This window comes from Chaetura pelagica, unplaced genomic scaffold (genome assembly GCF_000747805.2).
Source record: "Chaetura pelagica isolate M959 unplaced genomic scaffold, ChaPel_1.0 scaffold58, whole genome shotgun sequence".
Lineage (NCBI taxonomy): Eukaryota > Metazoa > Chordata > Aves > Apodiformes > Apodidae > Chaetura > Chaetura pelagica.
This window is the reverse complement of record NW_009954098.1, coordinates 54,602-67,025: the sequence shown is the minus strand read 5'-3', so window position 1 is coordinate 67,025 and position 12,424 is coordinate 54,602. Positions and strand designations below refer to the sequence as shown.

The window sequence follows — 12,424 nt, the reverse complement described above, 5'->3', positions numbered from 1 at the left end:
TGCAGCAAGGCTCCCCTGCTGAATGGGCAGGTGTTTTCCCTTGGCCTCCAAGGAAAGGGAACAAGGAAAGGACACTGGAACATGTTGCCCAGGGAAGCTGTGGCTGCCCCATCCCTGGCAGTGTTGAAGGGCAGGTTGGATGGGGCTTGGAGCAACCTGTGGTTGCTGGTGGGAGGTGTCCCTGCCCGTGCAGGGGGTTGGATCTAGGTGATGTTTAAGGTCCCTTCCAACCCAAACCATTCTGTGGTTCTATGAAAGGATGTTGTTTTGCTCTTGGATGTTTCTCTCCCTGATTTTCTGCAGAATCCAGAGCTGTAGGGTCTGTTGTGAGAGGAGAGCACGGAGAGGCTTAGAAAGCAAAGGAGATGTGGTAGGACAGAGGAAGCTCCCCTTCCACTGGGGTGGAGCGGCGCATCCTGGGATGAATGGAGGCTTTGTTGGGAGGAGGCTGTGTGTGTGTGCAGGCAGCCAGCAGGGCAGGGAGCAGGCCTGGGGAGCAGTCCTCTGCAAGTGCAGGGACCAAGCTCTCTGCTGGCAGACACTCTGCAGAGCTGAGCCTGGGCAGGCATGTGCTGCTGGAGGAGTTTGCACATGCGTTTCTCTAAGCGTTGCCGTTAGAAAACGCTCAAACCTGCTCAGGGTGAGCACTTTGTACCTGCCTGGTGTGTCTGCTGTGTCTAGGGGTCTTGTGTTTAAATACAAGGGACTGCAAGGAAAGCAGAACGTGGGGCTCCTGTAGGTAATTTGTGCCTCTGTACATGATTTTCATCCAGGTTAGGAGTGAAGGAGCTTCAAAGTGAGGTGGGGCTGCCTTGTACCCTGCCTAGAGTGCAAATACAGCACGGGCAGGTAACACAGGGTGGGTAAATTGCTTAATACTCATTTGCTTTTATGGCCATTCCTGAAGAGGCAATATGAACACTCCCCTCAGGCACCAAAGGGAAGAAGAAACTCCAGAGTTAGACATTCAAGGTGTTTAAACCTCAGCAGAGCACTTGCACAGCCACAATCCTGCAGTACCAGGTGTTGCCCAGGTTAAGTGCAGCAGGACCAGTGATGTCCCTGGGCTGTGGAGTGGTGCAGCACCATGGGCCTGCAGTTACGGGTTGTCTTGTGAAGCAGAACTGGAAAGAGGAACAGAAGCAACCAAAAAGCCTGGTCTGAGCACCATCTTGCTGCTAAATGTGGGCACTGCTGTGCTGCAGCTTGTGCTGGGTGACACAGGGGCCGGCAGGCACAGAGCTGCGTGCTGGGCAGGCACTGTGCAGCGTTCAGGGTTACACAGGCAGGGTTTTTTATTTTACTCTGAAGCAAACAGAGGTTTCTGGTCCTTTCCACCAAAGGCTCTGGCAGTGCCTGGGGTGGCTGTTCTGGCCCTCCCATCCCCATCAGCTCACACCTCCCTCCATCTGCAGCGCAGCCATGCACTGACCAGCACTTTGCTGCCAGACCCTCTCAGTTCTGCCCACGGCAGCTCAGATCCCCCCTCACCCACCAGTCCCCTCACCGTGTGCTAATGACACCTCAGCCCAAACCCAGAAGCTCACCCAAATGATGGTTAAAGCATTTGTGCTCTCCTAGGTGCTGCCTTCCCCTGGGGGATGAGTCCCAGCTGGTGGTGTTGCTGGGATCACCAGTCTGGGAACTGAATCCTGTTCCCTCCCTGGTCCCTGTCCAGGGTCAGGCTGCCCCTTGGGCCCCTCTTGCTGTCAGAGTCCTTTTTTAGGCTCAGAGTCCTTTTTTAGGCTCCCTGCATCCGCAGTGGGTGGCATCAGGCTGTTGATGTTACTCAACACTTCTCGTCACCACTGCTGAGGTAACAAGTGCATAATCCTCACAACACCCTTTGAAGAGGGTGAAAGGCTGTTACCTCCTCTTAGCAGCTGGAGGCAGGGAAAATAAAGGCCAATGTTTTCAACAGGCACAACTGCAGAGCAGTTTGTTTGTTTTACACAGGAAAAAATGAAGATATCATCATAAGGTGTAATTATCTGTGTGGTGATCAGCCCAGGATTGAAGGCCCCTTCCATCCAGCAGAGATGTGACGAGTGTCACACGAGTGACAGACACTCAGGCTGCAGTTTTTAACAGTGCAGGGACCAGCAGCTGAAATGATTGACCAAGGACTCAGCACGTGCTCACTGAATGGTTTTTCATCAGGAGGGGATTGGCTGCCAAGCCTTTGGTTTCACTGTAGTGACAGATTGTTAGATATCCCAGTTTGTAGAGCATTAGGTGAGGGTGACCTCTCTGCTCCTGGCTCACAGGTAAACCAACCAACCCTTGAAGGACACAGTGGGACTGCACCAATGCCAAAATGCCTGAGGTTCCTGGGGTCCCACAGTGTTTTCCACAGTCCCCCCCTAGGGATCATGTCTGGGCTGCAGCTGCAGCTCCTCTTTTCTCTAGTGACAAGACCAGACATCTGCTTCCTTTCCAGCCTTCAGGCAGCTCTGTAATGAGAGAGGCAAAGGGGAGCATTCAAGGAGGGGGCAAAAACCTCTCTCCTCCACCTTTAGCACCTTCTTTTTGTCCAGCTTCCCCCTCTGCCTGCCCTGGGCCCTTTCCCTGCCATCCCTGCCCCCTCAGATCTGTACTCCCTGTGCATCAAACACCTCTCCCTGCAACCCATCCCTCCTGCTTCCCAGCTTTCTCCTGTGCCTTCTCCTGGGAGCTTTGTGGTCCTTCAGGGGAGCCCAGTGTCCTGCAGAGCCATGGGGCAGGTTTTTCCAGGAGAAAGGCTTTTTATAGCATCTTTGCAGAAGGAGTTTGACAGCTCTCTGGAAACACCAGGCTGCTTATCACCAGCACATGGGGCACTGCACTGCACATTGCCAGGCAAGGTCTATTAATACAGTGTGAAGTGGCTGAGGGGGCAGAGGGCACGTGGTGGCTTTTCTGAAGGGAAGGAAGAGGCAAACAGAGTTGTTGGGAGCTCCTGGTATGGTCTGTAACATGAGGAGCATGACCGAGGCAGAGAAAATTAGGGAACATCAGTGATGCTGAGTGGAGCACACAGGGTTAGGGACTGAAAGAGATCCTCATTTCTTAGGAATCCAATCTTGTATGTTTTTAGGGGAGAGGAAGGAGCCAGCTGGAACACTGGATGAGGACACTTGGTTTCTTCCTTCTGTTGAAAGTCTGTCTTCATTATTTTCCCATTTCTGGCATCTCCACCCTAGAACATCACTTCCTGAAACGTCCATGTGATGCAGGGCACTGCTCTGAGGTCTTTATTTCTAAGATCTTAGATCTTTATTTCTGTGCCTCAGTTTCCAGCATGACCCCCCTGAGAGGCTGCAGAGCACTGCAGCCAAAGCAGGTTCTCACACACAACCTCACCCCCAAGCTCTGGACTTGTTTTTTTCCCCCTGCAGATTCCTTGCAGGTCAGGATCAGAGACTCAGCCCAGGGTCCCAGGCCCTTTCTAGCCACTGGATGCACAAACCTCCTTCTGATTCATTATTTTGCAAGCCCACGTGGACTGCAGAGAGGGGAAAAAGAAAAACAAGGCACTTCCGATGGCAAATTTTTCCAAGCCTGAGGTCATTGCTGAAGCAGGGTTAGGGACTGAAAGAGATCCTCATTTCTTAGGAATCCAATCTTGTATGTTTTTAGGGGAGAGGAAGGAGCCAGCTGGAACACTGGATGAGGACACTTGGTTTCTTCCTTCTGTTGAAAGTCTGTCTTCATTATTTTCCCATTTCTGGCATCTCCACCCTAGAACATCACTTCCTGAAACGTCCATGTGATGCAGGGCACTGCTCTGAGGTCTTTATTTCTAAGATCTTAGATCTTTATTTCTGTGCCTCAGTTTCCAGCATGACCCCCCTGAGAGGCTGCAGAGCACTGCAGCCAAAGCAGGTTCTCACACACAACCTCACCCCCAAGCTCTGGACTTGTTTTTTTCCCCCTGCAGATTCCTTGCAGGTCAGGATCAGAGACTCAGCCCAGGGTCCCAGGCCCTTTCTAGCCACTGGATGCACAAACCTCCTTCTGATTCACTATTTTGCAAGCCCACGTGGACTGCAGAGAGGGGAAAAAGAAAAACAAGGCACTTCCGATGGCAAATTTTTCCAAGCCTGAGGTCATTGCTGAAGTGCAAATAGTCACTCTTGTTTGCCTGGCCACATCACACTCAAGGAGCTGTGATGAAGGAGAAGCTGGAGCACAGGAAGTTAAAGAAGTAATAATTATTTCTGGCTTGTCAAGGCAAGGGAGAGGTGCCAGAAGTGCTTATGGTTTGGAAGGATGGGAGCTAACCCCTAAACCCAGCTGGTGGGAAGGACAGTCCCATTACCAGTGGCCAAGGAAACCACTCTGTCAGTCTCCCACACTGGAAAACACACTAGAGGAAAAGGAAACTTTCCAGTGCTGCCATGTGGTAAGAGTGTAATTTGGAGTCCAAATTTATGATGGCTGGGAAGGCTTTGAAGATGGGTGCTGTGGAGCCAGGCAAATTGCAGCCACCCTGGAGCAGCCTGGCCCCTCCTGTTTGCTTAGGAAACAACTACAAATAGGATGCAAAAAGGACAGGAAAAGTCTTCCAGAGTGAAAAGAGGGCAAATCTTCTCCCACTCCATGAGCAAACCTCCAGCCATGAGGGGTTCAGGGGAACACACTGTGATGGGGGAAGCTCTGCTGCCCAGTGCATGGTTTTATACATCTCCTCATGAAGGCTTTGGTGCTTGGGGCTGTCAGAGGCAGCTCCAGCTCCTGTCAGATCCAGCCTGGCAGTCCCTGGGACATTTTGCTTGGGAAATGAGAAATTTCTGTCGAGGTTGCAAAGTGCCAGTTCCTGTGACAACCAGAAGTGTTGTGTTCCTGTGTGAGTGCAGGCAGATGGGTTGGACAGTGACCTTGTCAGAGCACAAGCGGTACAAGACAGGCTGAAAAACACAAGTGCCCCACAAGAAGGTGCTAAGCCAGGCTGATAGGATACAGAGCACCAAGCTGGGAAGGCAGGATGGTGTCATAGATAGAGACTTGGCTGGGGAGTTGGGATGTCTGACTTGCCCTCTCAGCACAGATGGGGAATTCTGGTGACTCTCTGGTCTTCTTTTGATTGCAAGAGTTGCCTTGCAAGGACATTGTGCCTCTGGGGAGGATGCCCAGTATTGCACCAAGGTGGCTGTGATCAGGAGGCTGGTGTGGTGCTGCTGTTGTGGGACTTGTCAAGGCAGAATTAGCAGGTCCATGTGCAGCAGTAGATGTTCTGAAGAACCCCAGAGTTCCTGAGTGAGACTCTCCTCTCCTGAGACAGTGTTGTCCCAAGGCTTGTTCTGGCTGGTTTTGAAGACACCTTATTGATAGTTTTGGTACTGAAAAGCTCCAGGCTAAAATAACCCTCCAAACCGCAGAGTGGGAGTGTGCACAGCCTGGAGTCCCTCTGCCCAGTGGAGATGGAGGGATGGGGATAGTCCAGGTCCAGAGCTGGACTTTGGGTGTCCTGAATAGCCCCCGGGACTGGTTTGTTTCTCTCCATCACCTGCAGAGGAAGAAGTTTACACTCCATAGGCTCAAAGCCTGTTGCCACCCCAGGGCTCTGTGGCCTCTAAGCCTTTGGGAGAACCCCAGGGACCTGCAGCCTGGGCAGAGCAGGACCCAGTCCCCCTGCTCAGGCTCCGTGCTGAACTCACTGGCAGTTTTGCTCCCTTTGCAGAATGTCATTCCTGCCTTTGCTTTCCCTTTCCAGAGGAGTTCCTCTCCAGCCTCGATCACTATGAGATTGCATTCCCCATCCAAGTGGACCAAAACGGGGACTTCCTCACCTTTGACATGCGGAGGCAGCTGAAGCCGCGGCCCCGCCGCAGCCTGGGCTCCCTGCCCTACCAGCCCTCCGAGCAGCACGTCTTCTACAAAGTCTCTGCCCACCGAACCCAGTTCCTCCTCAACCTCACCCTGCACTCCAACCTGCTGGCTGAGCACTTCACTGTTGAATACTGGAAGAGGGATGGCATGGACTGGCAGCACGATTTCCACGAGGACTGTCACTATGCCGGCCACCTGCAGGACCAGCACCTCAGCTCCAAGGTTGCCATCAGCAACTGCAATGGACTGGTGAGTCCCTGGAGCCTGCCCAGCCAAGGGCAGTGCTAACAACTCCAGCTGCCCGTAAGGCAGAGCTGATTGCAGCCTTTTTGAGCTTTGCTGGAAAGGGCAACATGGTTTGGGCCCCAGCAGGTGCGTCCGTGGTGGTGGGAAAGGCACAGGGTGGGTGTGAGGCTGGTGTGATGCACCCTGGCATCAGCTGAGGGTGAAGAAGGACAAGGGGCAATGGACACAAACTGGAGCACAGGAGATCCAACTTAAACATGAGGGAAAACTTCTTGACTCTGAGGGTGGCAGAGCCCTGGGACAGGCTGCCCAGGGAGGCTGTGGAGTCTCCATCCCTGCAGACATTCCCACCCCACCTGGATGTGTTCCTGTGGGACCTGCTCTAGGGGATCCTGCTCTGGCAGGGGGGTTGGACTAGATGATCTCCAGAGGTCCCTTCCAACCCTGACGACTCTATGACTCTAAAGCCACATCCCTTCATTACATTCCATGGAGTTCCTGATCCATGTTTCACTTGTAGTCCAGTTTCTGCCAAAGTCAGATGATTTTTCCCTTGATCCTAATTGGAATGGGATAATCCAGGCTCTAGACCATTACTCTGGCTCTCACACAACTCTTGCCTCCCCTTCCAAGAGCAACAGCAGAAGATGTTTTGCATGTGCTAGGGAGGAAGAAGTGCAGGAGGGCAGGAATTTCACAGCACAACTGGGAATATCCAAAGTGCATTCAAGTCCTTACAATTGCTGAGACATTCCTGGGGTTCCCAGTCATTTCTGTCCAGATTTCAGGAGCTAAAAAATGGGACTTGGGCGAGAAAAACGGGAACAGTCAGTTTTTCAGTATGAAATAGAGAACATCAAGAGGAGACAAAGCAACATTCCTCAAAAACAGCAAGGCTGCAGCAGAGAGGGTGGGAATGATGGATTTTGCATGTCCTAACATCTAGGGTTAGACATCATGGTCTTAAAATGGTCTTAAAATGGTCTTTAAAAGAAGCTGAGCTCTGGACTAGATTGCTTGGAGAGGACGTGGCCTCTGCATTGTTGGAGATCTTTAGCAACAGGCCAGACAAATGCCTCTCAAAAATACTCCAGGTATGATTCATTAGGTCTTCCAGCACTGGGAATAGACTAAGGACTTCCATCCATATTTTTCTGTGATTTTCTGGTATTTCTGGCTCACAAAGCAGGTTTCTCAACCTGCCAGATGGAGGGATGGAGCAAACATACCCTGCTAGTGAATCCCAAGGATGATGGCTCCTTTGGAGGGGTAACATGCAGCAAAAGACTCTGTAGGCCAGATTCATATTTATGCTCCAGTCTCAGCTCTGAGCAGTGTTCTGGCAGTGGGGAAGAGCTTCCAAATGGGAATGAATTCACATTTGATTTATTGCTAAATTACACTGCCAGAACAGTGCTGTGGGTTATTAACAGAAATGAGAATCTGACTCATTATATCATAAAGTCTAATGTTTCTATCTCAAGGCCAAAAATCAGAGCTGCATAAACTCTTGGTTCCCTAGTTAGCCCTTTGTTTAGAGATGGGAGCTCTGCTGAAGTCCCAGATGATTTGCTGGTGTTCACAAAAGCACTGAAGGGGGAGCTGGATGCTGCTGGCTCAGAGGGGTCTTGGACTGCCTTCCCACTTCAGAGGGCAGCAAGTCCAGGGCAAGCAATGGCCCCAGCAGCCCTTGTACTGGGATAATTCAGTCCACAGGCTGTTTAGCTCTGGAGAGAAACCAGGACCTGTCTGGAGGAAACTGCAGCCAGGCAGAAGGAGGGATGGAGGGTCATCCAACAGCCTCTGATTCCTGAACTCTGTCCTTCTGCCCTCCAGAGCTATGGACAGCAAGGAGGGGAGAGGAGGTCTTCTGGGGTAGTGAGGACAGTAGGGTCAGGAATTTGGATGAGAGGAATCTGGAGTCTTCTGAGCTGGCAGAGCAGAGGCTGGAGGTGGCAGCAGGGAAGTGCTGCAGAGCTGTGGTTCGTCAGTGACAGGTGATCCACTGGTGCCCTCCCTCAGGGCTGCTGTCAGTGCGCTTTGGAGGGGACACAGGGGGCAGGGGAGGGTCTCCACTGCTGAGATCTCAAGGTGCAGGTTCATGCTGACACATGCTAAGGGGGGGGCTGCATGTGCTGACCCACATCTGTGCAGCCCTGCCTCCCTGGTGATGCCAAGGGGGCTGTGTGCTGGGACCAGTGCTGGTCACGGGGTGAGCTGTGCATGAGGAGGAGGGAAGGGGACAGTTGCATCCACAGAAGTGCCCAAAACAAAGCTGTGAAAATGAGTAACAAGCCCCCAGCCCTGCTCCTGTCTTCACACTCCCACACCCCTGAGCAGTGTCTGTGTCTGCAAGGTGTGCTGCTGCAAAGCACTTTGTTTGCAAACACCCATGACGTAGCTCACACCTTCCAGCATCCCAGCGTTGGGCTGCCAGTACCTGGGCACACTCACATCCACTTGTCTTCCCAGCCACACACACCATCACCCCAGTGCCCGGGCAGGCAGGCAGTGTGGCAGCTCCTGGGCTGGGTGGTGGGGAAAGTCACCAAGGCTTGAGTCACCCAGGCTTAAGTTGTCGGAAGCAAAGGGCAAAATGGTCCATTTCCCAAAACACTCAGAGCCATGAGCTGCCAGCAGGGCCAAGCACAAAGCAGCTGGAGCCTGCAGGGAGCAGCCCAGGCAGCTTTGTCTCAGCCTGGGCAGGAGCTGAAATCCCTGTCTTTAGCAAAGCCATGTTTCATCCTCAGCTGCACAAGATCCCAAGGACCTGGGTCCTCCCATCAGAAAAATAACAGCGAGGAGGAAGCAACATCAGCAGAGAAGTGCCACTCTTCCCTCTTGTGTCAGAGCCCATCGAAGGGCAGCTGAAAGGCCAGGTTTTCAGCCCTGGGTGTCTGTGCTGAAGCTGTGCTTTCACCTGGGCAGGCCTCCTGGAGCCAGCAGGAGCAGGGAATGGGGGAGCCAGGAGGATGGTCCTGCTGCTCAGGGTGACCTGGAGCTGCTCCTGCGTGAGGAGGTGGAGGAGCTGAGCTGCAGCATGTGGCTCTGCTCTTCTCAGGGCTGGTTATAAGCTGACAGCAGAAACCAGCCCTGCTCTGCAGATGACCTGGGTGAATCATAGGCAGGATATCCAGTTTAGCTCCCCCACAAACCACAGGGATCTCTCCCAGGGCCTCTCACCACCCCCTTTCCACAGGCTTGTGTCACATCCATTGCCTGGACCTCAGGGCTGGGTCACTGGGGTCAACCATGGGGCAGGTTCCAAGCTCCTGTGCCAGCCCAGCTTCCCTGCTGGAGGACACCTAGAGCCTCCTGCCTCTCACACTCCACACAGGCTCTGGGTTTAAATCAGAACAGCCCTTTTCTAGCAGCTTTTGGACTGGGGGGCAGGACACGCTCTCTCCTCCTGCTCTGCCCCACACCAGGGCTGACCTCCTCCTCCCTGTCCCACCAAGCCAGCTGGCTGTGCAGGGCACACTGGGCTTTCCAGCAGAGCCCTTGCCAGGCTCACCTCACAGTACCTCACTTGTGTTGGGAAAGGTGGAGCTGAGCCAAGAGCAGCATAGCCTGGGGCAGGAGGAAATCCCCCAGCACGGGGACTTTGCTCTGCACACACTGCCCTGATTCAGCTGTTGTGGCAGGGAGGGAGAGGGGCAGAGAGCTCACATGGAGTGTCCATCCCAGTCAGGCTTCCCTCCACCCCCAAGGGGCTCTCCTCCATCTCCAAGTCACAGAATCACCCAGGCTGGAAAAGACCTTTAAGACCACCCAGTCCAGCCCATGACCCAACACCCCCACATCTCCAGCCCATGGCACCAAGTGCCACCTCCAGCCTTTCCTTGGACACCTCCAGGGATGGAGCCTCCACCACTTCCCTGGGCAGCCCATCCTAAGGTCTGATCACCCCTTCCATGAGGAAGAGCTTCCTGATATCCAACCTAAACCTTCCTTGGAGCAGCTTCAGGCCAGGCCCTCTTGTCTTGTTGCTGGTTGCCTGGAAAAAGAGCCCAACCCCAGCTGACCATAACCTCCCTTCAGGTAGCTGAAGAGGGTGATAAGGTCCCCTCTTCTCCAGGCTAAACAAACCTAGCTCCCTGTAAGTCTCTCCCCAACCCATGAGAGGCTCCCCCCACCCCAAAGGTTCTCCTCCTCCCTGAGAGGCTCTTCCCCAGCCTGTCCCAGGGCTCTGTTATCCTCAGAGTCAAGAAGTTTTTCCTTATGTTTAGGTTGAACCTCTTGTTTTCCAGCTTGTGCCCCTTGTCCTGTCCCTGGGCACCCCTGAGCAGAGTCTGGCCCCATCCTCCTGCCACCCTCTGGAGATATTTAATAAGCACTGATGAGATTCCCCCCCTCAGCCCCCTCCTCTCCACTGAAGTCTGGGCTCACAGCTGAGATTCAGTCACAGAATAAAATAAGGGAGAACAAGAAAAAAAGCAAGGAAAGGAGCAGAAATAAGATCATCTGACCAAGGGGGCCAGTGATGCCCACTGAGCACCACCCAGGTTTCAGGCTGCAGAGGAAGATTGTGGCTCCTGCTGGTTCCCTCACTTCTAATTGGACTTGAGATTTTAAAGGTTCCTTGTGTTTCTCAAAAGCCTCTGAGCACCTACACTTCCCTGCAGCTCTGTGCCCAAGTATTCCAGCTGCTGGTAATGGTCCTGAGCTGCTTTTGAAGGTTCTTTGGTAAGGCTGAGAGGTACAGGAGGAAGACCTCCATACTGAGCTGTGCTGCTGCTTGCAGGTGAGGAATTTAGGATCCCACAAGCAGCTCTCAATTAGACTGAGTGGGTGGAATAGGAAACAACTTATTCATAATTTTGCAAGGGAAGATGGTGATTTCCAGAGCACTTTAGTGAACACAGATGTCCCAAGGAATCCAGGACCATCTGGCTTGGTTTCCTCTGGTTCCTTGAGTTCAGTCAGATTCTGTCACATTCTCACCAGTGTCACCAGTCTCACCAGTTTCTTCCCCAGAAACCCAGGGGTTAATCCCCACAGAGCTCATTAGGAGATGCCACTGGTGTGTGTGTGTCCCCCCAGTTCTCTCTCGACCCCTTTGATTGCCTTCTGTCTCTTTCCTTCTGCAGCACGGGGTGATTGTGGCAGATGAGGAGGAATATTTCATTGAGCCCCTGAGCCCGGGCGCCAACGTCAGCGCGGGGGGCGAGGGCAGGGGCAGCCCCCACGTCGTCTACAAGCGCTCGTCGCTCCAGTACCCGCACATGGACGCAGCCTGTGGAGTGCTAGGTATCCAACCTGCCACCTTTCCCCCTCTGCTCTGCTCCTGTGAGACCCCACCTGCAGCACTGGGTCCAGTTCTGCAGCCCCCAACGTGAGAAGGACATGGAGCTGTTGGAGAGAGGCCAGAGGAGGCCACAGAGATGATCCAAGGGCTGGAGCAGCTCTGCTCTGGAGACAGGCTGGGAGAGTTGGGGGGTTCAGCCTGGAGAAGAGAAGGCTCCAGGGAGACCTTAGAGCAGCTTCCAGGGCCTGAAGGGGCTCCAGGAAAGCTGGGGAGGGACTTGGGACAAGGGCAGGGAGGGAGAGGACAAGGGGGGATGGATGAAAAGTGGCAGAGGGAGATTGAGGTGAGACATGAGGAGGGAATTGTGGAGTGTGAGGGTGGTGAGAGCCTGGCCCAGGTTGCCCAGGGAAGCTGTGGCTGCCCCATCCCTGGCAGTGTTGAAGGGCAGGTTGGATGGGGCTTGGAGCAGCCTGGGCTGGTGGGAGGTGTCCCTGCCCATGCAGGGGGTTGGATCTAGATGATCTTTAAGGTCCTTTCCAACCCCAATCCATTCTAGGATTATGATTACTGACCCACCAGCACATGCTCACTCCATCCCAGTGCAGCCTGGTAGACCAGGCTTTGAAGATCCACACTATATGGCAAAAAAACAAATTTATCTCCTGCATTCAAGAAAGCTTTCTGGATTTAGTTTTACCCATGTTAAGGATTTCTGGTGGCCTGGTCTTTGGGAAGCTCTTGTGCTCTCTTCTTCCCAGCAGGGCTTTTCAATTTGTAAATAGAGCGTGGAATAGAAGAGAAAAACACTGCCTCTTATTGTTCTTAAGAAAAATCCTCCCAGATTTGGACAATTTAAAAGGTATTGAGCAATCATAGCTTGTGCATGCTCATCAGAGACTTGTCTGTGGGTTTTAGGCACTGAAGGTTGTGTCCACGTTGAGTCATTTCCACACTGACTGGACTTTGAGTTCATAAAGGACTCACACGGGCCTGCCCTGGGCTTTCCCCACCTGCCTGTGCAGTCAGACTGTGTCCCACAGCCCAGCTGAAGTCCCCAGCCCTTGGGAAGTGTCTCCACCTACCCAAAATGTTGCAGGCACACAGGGTACTGCTCCCTCT

General features: G+C 53.2%; 1 protein-coding gene across 1 annotated transcript in view; it reads left to right on the top strand.

The window, feature by feature from the left end:
• Window positions 1–12,424, top strand: part of ADAMTS10 (ADAM metallopeptidase with thrombospondin type 1 motif, 10) — a 42,228-nt gene that overhangs the window by 503 nt on the left and 29,301 nt on the right. Inside the window, exons 2-3 of the mRNA XM_010002334.1 lie at window positions 5,696–6,060; window positions 11,148–11,307. Of these exons, the coding sequence (XP_010000636.1) occupies window positions 5,696–6,060; window positions 11,148–11,307 (525 nt within the window). The remainder of the gene's footprint in view (window positions 1–5,695; window positions 6,061–11,147; window positions 11,308–12,424) is intronic.